This window comes from Cebidichthys violaceus, unplaced genomic scaffold (genome assembly GCF_023349555.1).
Source record: "Cebidichthys violaceus isolate CVI_PGR_0920_01 unplaced genomic scaffold, fCebVio1.0.p SCAF_4, whole genome shotgun sequence".
Taxonomy (NCBI): Eukaryota; Metazoa; Chordata; class Actinopteri; order Perciformes; family Stichaeidae; genus Cebidichthys; species Cebidichthys violaceus.
Genome location: NW_027176594.1, coordinates 959,778 through 969,213, shown reverse-complemented (window position 1 = coordinate 969,213; position 9,436 = coordinate 959,778). Strand labels below are relative to the sequence as shown.

Here is a 9,436-nt window from a genome sequence, read left to right as displayed (position 1 = left end):
TTCATACAACTCACTCTGTTCAACGTGAAATATCAGGGGTTTCCCAGGGAATCTGCAGCCAGTACGCGTCTTCATGCTGGCTGCAGATTCTTTAGAAATAAGGTCAAGGTTTAATAGAATCCCGAGAGTAGAAGATGTCAGTGGCCGTTTCACAAAATCCTCCAGAAGACTTCTGACTTCTGGATGAGAACCTTAAAGGGGGAACTCCACCAAGTCAACACACGCAGCTCAGTTTACTCATCGCGGTTTGTTCTGCTTCAGCCGGAGAACTGTGGTTGGAGGGAAGCACTGAGATGTTTAAAGCACTCATGCAACATGGGACCGTCCAGAGTGTTATTCTGGAATATGACTACACTATGCTGTGTGTGGCTCCGCATCACGAGCCCAGCGTCATCAGTGATCAGTGGCTTCAAAATAAACACCTTCACACGACTTTGCACAACTCATCCTTCTTATGCATTTGTATTTACAATGTTCCGTTGTACTAATACTCAGAAGTCTGCTGTTGCTCAACCGACAGCGACGTGAAAGATTCGACCTATTGGATTGTGGGATTATTAGCAGGAATGAGACTTAATAGACTCTACATTAACACTCAGATTTCAGACATTCACATAAAAGTAAACGGTGATGTAATCAGACAGTGAAGTATTCAGACACTACAGTAAAAGTCCTGCATTGAAAATGTTACTTTAGTAAAAGTATAACCAGGAAAAATGTGATTATTATGTATTATATCATTAGATTATTATCACTCCTCGTATTGTTGTAGTTAGTTGAGATGGAGCTCATTTTGAAATATTAACTAATGATTATTTTCATGATGGATTAATCTGATTATTTTCTCCATTAATCGATTATTTGGTTTGTGGAAATAGTGAAAAAAAAATGTGACAACTTCACAATGTTTGTTTTGTCTAAACCGCAACATTATCACTAAAACATTAACGTTTTTTTAAAAAGGGAAAAACAGCAAATCTTCACATTTCGGAAGCTGGAACCATGAAAAATGTTTTACATGGAATAAATGACCCAAATCGTCAAAATAGCTGCAGATGAATCTTTCTGTCAATCGATTAACCAAAGTCCTTTCAGATGTACTTTTGAGTATGTTTAGGTGAATAAATCTTAACTCGTGAACTAAGTGAAGGTATCAAATAATTGTGATTAGTAGAAAGTAGTAGTGAAAAGTACCTCAGTGCTTTAGTACAGTAAATACTACCGCTGCTTCACATTAGAGTAAACATGGCAGCCAGTAACTGACGACCTTTATAGTAAATCGGTTTATTTTATTATCAGTAGGCAAAAACATGACATTTGACCCCATTAGAAAAGTTATCAAAATATTCTTAATAGATCATCTTTTCACATGTCTTATGTGTTTATCTAATAAAAATAACTGTAATGAACGAGCTGCCCGTTGCGTTCACTGCCAGAGTGATTTGTGGGAAATCCCATCAGTCTACAAACTTTCTCCCACATGATGTTCCTGTTTGTCTCCAGAGACTCTCTTCAGTTCGACATGACGTCTCGTCTTTTTCATTTGTTATTCCTTCTCAAGCGCTCGACATCCGCTGCCGAGCTAATCGCACGTTTAGCTTTTAAATTTAAAAAAAAAAAAAATATTAAAATGGAGATGAAGGCAGTTTCCACAATCCCCTAAAGAGGGCAGTGAAACATGGGAGTTGAAGCTGCCGCCTGTCAGTCAGCTCACAGAGAAGCGGAGGGAGAAGAGCAGCACTGAGGACGCGCGTGTTGTTTTCTGCTTCAAAGATAACCTCCAGCTCCAAAACAAAAATATCATAAAACACCAATAAACCCATCAGAACTAGTTCTGTTTCCTGCAGCCGGCTGAACACTCTCCTCTACTCCCTGCTCCAAATCAGGAATTGATTTGAGGAGGAAGATAAATGATCTCTTTTGAAATGAGGTGTATCTAGGAAACTCCCAGCGGATTGGGAGAGCACATCCATTGAGGGGGCCAACTGGAGCGTGAGGGGGAACTAATCTCTCCATTTAAGAGTTTGGAGCAGATTTACGTAAATCGCCTTTCTTTTTTTTCTTTTTCCTCTCCTCCTCCTCCTCCTCCTCCTCCTCCTCCTCAGTCAAATTCCTGAGGAAGAGTTGCAACAGAATGTGCGGCTTCTACCGGACTTAAGAGTAGAAAAAGCTCCCTCAGGTCTGCACATGTATACGCTGAAGTGAAGTGACTATTCTGTGGGATTATTTTTAAACCACAGTGGACGGCGAGCTGAATGTGCCAGAAAAAAAGGCCGCGCGAGCCAGCTGCTGGTGCCGTTTTCCTCTTCAAACCGGAGTGAAATGTTAGTTCCTGCTGAAGGTTTTTTTTGGTCTTCTCCCCACTCAAAGAACCCACCGGCTCCTCCACAGTGTTGATTCAAGGTGAATTTGGCACTCAGAAAATGGAAAATAAATGAAACGGTGACTAATAGTTTCATATTCATAGATTCAAAGTTAGTTTTCTACTCGCGTCTGAAGCCCTGGAAGAATATACTTTCATTAAAGTAGCAAAAATCCTCATTTAGAAGTAAAAATGAAGTAAAGAAGGGAGGAAGGAAGTTGAACAAAAGGGAAGGAGACAGAAACAAGGATACAAAGAAGTAGAAAGGAAAGAAGGAGTCATAGAAGTAAATACTTGAGGACATTCTCAGGACTAATTCATTGGGAAATGGAGAAAGTGTTCATAGGTTGAGCAGAAGAGTTTGGTGGCGTTCATAAGCAGCCAAAAAAATATCTAAAAATGGGAAGTTCACGCCCCAACCTGAAAACCTTGAAACGATTATTTCTGGATCTGTGAGGGTTTATCTTCATCTTCATCTTCATCTTCTACCGCTCTAAAGGCGGTAGTGTGTTCAGCTGAATATTAGCGTGTCAAGATCAAGTGTTTACCAAAAAGTACCGACCACACAACCTCTGCGTTTCCCTTATTATTAAAAGATCACATAATTTGACCCTTTTCCAGGAAATGTTGTAATAATTAATAGTCACACACCAGCTTCTTTCCGGGTAATTATTTTGAAAATGGACAGGAAATGAGTGGAAAAGTAAAAGACCCGTAAAAATAAAGCGTTACCGAAAGAGGATGTTGGATTATTATTATTATTATTTTTTAATATAAAACATTTGTCTCCTGTGTATCCAGTCACTTCAGCTGTCAAATAAAAAGTAAAAAACTCAGGAAACGCACAGGTAGGTTTCTTCTTCTGCTGTCACGTGTCTCTACACACCTCCCTCCCTCCGACAGCGCTGCGAAGAGCCTCCGGGCGTCAATAACCAAATACTTTATTTGCGTCACTTTTGTTTTTATTATTTTGAAACTCAAGGGCTTGTGGGACTCGAGGGAAGATAGAAGTCTATGAAAAAAAGACAAACACACACAGTGTGAAACGTGAAACAGTACAAGTCCTTTCCTTTAAAACAGTACATTATGCAAAAGAAAAAGAAGAAGAGAAAGGCAGCGGAGCACTTGTAACGACTTGTCTCTCGTCCTCTGAGAGTCCTCGGTAAACGGCGCTCGGTCATGTGACCGCCGCCGTTCCGTCTTTTAAGAGCTTCAGCCTCTTGAAAGAAACGCCTCGAAGAAATACAGACATCAGCTTCGCGTCGATAAGAGTTCAACTGCTGGAGGGGAGGGGAGCTCTGCTGGTGTCAAAATGTCCACTTGAGGCTTCTGTAGTTGTAGTCCAGAGAGGACAGAGAAGGTCTGTTGGAGGAACACTCTGGGCTGCTGACATCGCAGGAAAACGATCAAATCCAGAGACGGGTCCTGATTCAGAAAAAAAAAAAAAAAAAAATCCTCCCAAAATGTCATCATTGAGGAGACACAGCTGTTTATTATTCCTTCCAGGATGTCCATCTGTCCCCACGGTCTCTTTGTTTGTGTGGTGGATTGTAAACCACATGGCGGCCATCAGGTGTTTTCCTTATCAGGCCAGGTAGATGAACCCGGAGGGGAGGGGCCGAGGGGAGGACGGGGGGGGGGGGGGGGGGGGGGGGGTCCTGCTCCCGAGGCCTGCCGAGGAGGTCTGCAGACCGGCTGATGGAGTCCTGCGGAGGAAAACAGATGGCGACAGGAAGTCAACTCAAAACGAAACGGCTGAAGAGGAGGAACTTGTGTCGGACGGCAAAAAAGGGAGAATCAGAAATAGGATCTTTCGGTTGAGGAAAATAGCAACGTCTGAATCCATGCAAGTCACCGCGAGGTCCCGGTCCAGACCCGGACCAGGTCCAGAAACATTGAGCCGCAATGACGTAACAAAAATAAGAGCAGATGGAGCTTCATGGATATTGTTTCAGTTAGTTTTACGGCTTACTTTTATGGTTTATTAATTATGTATTATTGTTTTTCACTGATGCCTCTTGTTGTTGTGCTTCGTCCACCTCTCTCTGACTTCTGACTTGACTCTCTGATTCACGTGGATTTTTGACTTCACACTTTACTTACTAAAACGTGTTCAAAAGGTTGGAATCATTTTCCAGAAGAAGCAAGTGAGGAAAAAAAAGGAGGCCAAATGTGGAGTGGTCATTTCCTCGTCTGTGTGTCTGCTTGTGTGTGTGTGTGTGTGTGTGTGTGTGTGTGTGTGTGTGTGCGTGCGTGCGTGTGTGTGTGTGTCGGCTGCATGCATGGTTGCATCGCATCCCAGCTGACAGGTGTATTGTTTCCCGGGAGCCATAAGCTCGATAATGGCAGAGAGAAGAAAGAAGCGCTTCTTCTGAAGACTCTTTAATTGTCTTCGGTCTGAGTGAAGTTGCCGTCTGACTGACCACATTTTAGGGAAACCCCCCCCCCCCCCCCCCCCCCCCCCCCCCCCAATCTCTAACTCCTCTACACTTCCTCTCTACACATTAACATCCTCTTAATCTCTCCTCCCTATGCTGTCTTCACTGCCCCCCCCCCCCCCTCAACTCCAGCTTAATAATGAAAACTGCTTACGGAGTAATTGGACTCCGTGTAATCAAATAAGGAGATGAGAGAGTTCTGCGTCTCTCGCTAATGATCAGTTCGTTAGACCGAATGTGGAGAGGATCTCAGAGGATTAATTGACCTTTAAATCAGATGGAAATGGCTTTAATTAGCGAGGAGGAGCCGAGAGGACCGAGAGGACGAGAGAGATGTTTTGACGTCTTTTTTTTTTTTTTTTTCTTTTTTTTTTTTACAGCGCTCTGCCTCCAAGTCGGCCTGTTGTTGTTGTTGTTCCTTTAAGCCAACGCGGACGAGAAGAAATACAATGATACGACTGAGAGAGGTCATGTGATCGAAAGCTCCAGAACTGACACTAAAGGGTCCAATGATGAGAGGAAGTGTGCTGCTATGGAGACAGTGAGTCGGGCGTATCAGTATTACAAACTGTCTGTGGCGACACTCAAAATGCCGTATTACAGTTTTTATGCATTTAATACGCGTGAATTGGAACTTTGTACACAATTCTGAAAACTTGAAGCTCATGAATTAACAAAAACACTCAGAGCGTCTAAAATCAGCAGCCTATTCTCCTATTTTGAGAGTGATTCATTAGCCCAAAAAAAAATGAGAAATCGCACAATAAACAAAGTAAAAAATGAATTTAACTGATTGCATTATTGGTATTTAAATAAGTATATTTATTGTGAATTATTTAGGCCATGATAAAGATGATATCATGAGAGCCCTCAATGGAAAGAGCTATGAGTCTGAGAAGAAAGGAAGCGAGTTTTTATCCTAGTTAAACGCTATGAGCACCACATCCGTCGTATTGTACTGGAGACAGAGACGGATGCTGAGGTTATTCAAAATCTGTAAAAAAACCACAACTTGTGACGTGGGGGACCTGGTCCCTTTAAAACTCTTGACTCGCGTTACTCACAGTGGTTTCCCGGGACACGGGGGCGTGTCCTCTGGCTGCAGCGTGTCGGTGGTGGTGCTACATGTAGTGCCACTGTCCCTCCACGCCCATCCCCACTCCACCTATAGGACCTGCAGGACAAACACACACACACACACACACACACACACACACACACACACACACACACACACACACAGTTGAACCATGAAGATCTGGATCCAAAGTGAGTTTCACAGCAATGTCAAAACATTTCAACTGTCAAATCAAGAGCAAAATACAAGGAATTTCAATAATTCAGTTAAATACCTTTGAAATAAGAAATATTAAAATGTACACAATTTATAACTGCATCTCAACAGTCCACAACAACATAAGGTATGAGGTGTGTGTGTGTGTGTGTGTGTGTTTACCAGGTGGTCTGATTCCCATGTGTGTCTGCCCGTCCATAACGAAGCCTCCCATTGGCTGACCATCTGGGCCGTACGGTCCTGCATGGCCCACTGTGGACAAGAAGAAGGGAGGGGGGGGGGGGGGGGGATTAATCTTTTTAATTATCTTGCTGCCTGCTGTCCCACAGTGATGACATCACTCTCACACTCACACTGCGAGGCTAAGGACGGCCTGACAGCTGCTGTCTATCGCATAGCTACTCCTTCATGGAGAGAGATCGGCGTTAACACAGACGGGGGGGAAAACCTCAACGACCGCTGGTCACGTCTACGTTAACCGAGGCTGTTCCTGCTCCCCAGAGGATGAACAACAATGACTGTGGTGACCCCTGGCCTGTAGACTGGAAATGGACGTGGTCACCGTGAAGTCCCCCCCCCCGTTTGGTTTCGTCCGTTCGAGGAATGAAAGGAGGGAGAAGGCAAGAAACTACAGAAAGCAAAAGTCTGGTGATGCTTTTCTTATTGTCATCAAATGAAAAGACCAAAACCAACAATGAATGTATCTGCAAACAATGACTGTGTGTGTATCAAAGCCTCTGTTCCATAGAGCTCCATTAAAAACACATCAATGAGCCTCACTGTTCCTTCATCACCATGAACACACACACACACACTGGAGTTTATTTTGACTCAATCACACACACACACACACACACACACACACACACACACACACACACACACACACACACACACACACACACACACACACACACCACTAGAGCACCAAATGTGGATTAATCCACCGCTGAAAATAGTCCCCAACAAAATGCTCTATTTCCTCCTGTTTGTTTGATAAAAACTACAATGACCAGCTGTTTTAAGAAGCTACACATTTGTGTTTTTAAAGATGTACGTCTTCAGTAGGAACCAAAGGGCTCGGAGCTGAAGTCGGAGTATTGAGAGACGGACTGACACCTTGTTGTTTATTGCTCCTGCGTTGGTTGAAATGAACCCAACAGACAAACGGTAAGTCGACAGAAACCAACACACAATGCTGCAGGTTTAACACTTTTTACCGACTGTCCCTTTAAAATGCTGCAGGTCATGTCTTATGTTTGTTTTGTATTCCATTTCAGCATAAAATCTCTCCTACTTTTCTCTGAACTTGTTTATGCTGCAGTTTGTTTTCCTCTTTTTCATCTCGCATCTGATCTTTGGAGGGAGGAGAAGAGGAGGAGGAGGGGGCCGGTCATTAATCAATGATGAGATGAGTTCAAATGAAAGGGATTCATCCTCGCGGGGGGAATTAGCTCCATAAAGTTTCATCCTCCGGGGGAAGTGAGGGACGTTTTTTTTTTTTTTTTTTTTTTTTCCCCAATCTACATAGTCACATTCCCAGGATCCAGGTCTCTAACTGTTTCTCATCGCCCTCATTCAGCAGTGTATCGATGCTTTTGTGTGGAAGTCAGCTGCAGGGGTAAATGCTAACAAAGCTTAGGGGCCAAAAGGCTAACGGTACTTTAGCCCCGCTTTAGCCAGGCTCCTATTTGTTTTAATCCCAGGTTAAAATGTTCAATGGAGTGGTCAGTCAAAGCGATTAGCGTCTTTGTCTGGAGCTAATCCTGCTGGGGTTTAGAGGCCATTCAATCCTGGAGTTTAAGCTTCTCTGTTTCGCTTTAACACGCCGAAGAGCCAAGAGAGCAAACGACACAGTGAGCTGGAGGGGGGGGGGGGGTTCACCAGTGAGGCTTTTTTAGTGCGTCTTACTGCTCAAATTCAGGCTGCAGGAGTGTGTTTACATGCAATTTATTGTATGTTATGATCAGGTGTTTGGAGAGTTTGCACATGAAGACGTCAAATTCTGCGTTCACGAATTTGGATAAGCATCAATATCAATGTTTGCATCTGAATTTATCCAGAATTCAGCGACATGTAGAGTCCTTATCCCGGTTTGTGATAACTGCGTCATGTTCTCCATGTTATCCACAGACCGAACACAGGAAGTGGACGTAGTCATCGCGACGTCACCCGTTGGTTTGTGGACCGATGTTTTGAAGCCTCCAGTTTGGCCGTCGGCCATCTTGGCTTTTTTGCAACCACTGAACCATATTTGGACAGTGGAGGCTCTGGTGTCGATCTGTCAATCACCGTGTAGCCCCGCCCTAAAGCACACCCTGCTTTATGGTCTGTTTGACTCTTTTGAATGAAGCTTTGAATGTCTGTCGTCATCGCCTGAAATAAATCTATAAACTCCTCATAAACATAGTGATTCACTGGATTAAATGAGTCTTTTTTTTATCAAATCAACTTTCTTTAATGAATATAACTCGTCAGTCGACTATTTCAAACGCTTGACAGCATGTCGGACTTGAAACCAAACATGTAGAAATAATGGATAAAGGAAAGGCTGTACATTTAAGAATGCAACTGTGTCACAGTGTCAATGACGCGCAGCTCATCAATCAAGCGAGGCAGCGGCACTACGAACAGACAGAACCACCAGCGGCTCCACAATGTGGTTCATCGTCGGGCCATGTGGGATGCATCTGAATCTTGCTGTTTTTGAGATCTGGGACTCGTTTTCTGCCAAAACGTCAACTTTATCAACACAAGATGCTTCCAAAATCACAGCATCTATTGTTGATTTGTTTTTCAGACACAAACTTCCAATTATTGGAACGAATATGAGGTTTTATCATCTAAAGCAAAGCATCAGAATTACACCTTATTACTATCAGGTCTAGATGTTGCTAATATGAAGCTGGATGCAGATCTGGAGCGGAGAGTAAACTTAAAAACAAGTATAACACTTGCCTGCTCTGTTGGACTGGTCGATCATGGGCTGAACGATCCGCCGCCTCGCGTTGATGAACCTGAGAAACAGAAGAGGAGAGAAACAGGAGGAGGAGAGGAGACAGTTCATAAATGAGGAGCAGCGGTCTCTCAATGTTCCGTCTGTAAAGCTGCAGAGGAACCTCAACATCCTCTCTGATTCACTGCGGGACATCGAACGCCTCACTGCACACGGAATATCACGAGCTTCTCTCAGAGGACTTCTTTGTTTCAAGAAAAACAAGAATGATAGATCATGTGTCACGGAAAGATACAGAATTATCTCACCTAGTTTTGTTTTAATATGATGATTGGTATTGGTCATTTTTATATATTGTTTAAGCCTTTGGGAGAAGATACAATGAT

The 9,436-nt window shown here is 43.3% G+C and overlaps 1 protein-coding gene across 1 annotated transcript in view; it reads right to left on the bottom strand.

Annotated features, from left to right (window-relative positions):
• Positions 1–3,996: 3,996 nt before the first annotated feature.
• The window catches only part of meis1a (Meis homeobox 1 a), a 36,122-nt gene continuing 30,682 nt past the window's right edge, over positions 3,997–9,436 (bottom strand). Inside the window, exons 10-13 of the mRNA XM_068726559.1 lie at positions 9,053–9,111; positions 6,257–6,346; positions 5,865–5,974; positions 3,997–4,068 (exon numbers count right to left, since the gene is read on the bottom strand). Of these exons, the coding sequence (XP_068582660.1) occupies positions 5,922–5,974; positions 6,257–6,346; positions 9,053–9,111 (202 nt within the window). The 3' untranslated portion in view covers positions 3,997–4,068; positions 5,865–5,921. The remainder of the gene's footprint in view (positions 4,069–5,864; positions 5,975–6,256; positions 6,347–9,052; positions 9,112–9,436) is intronic.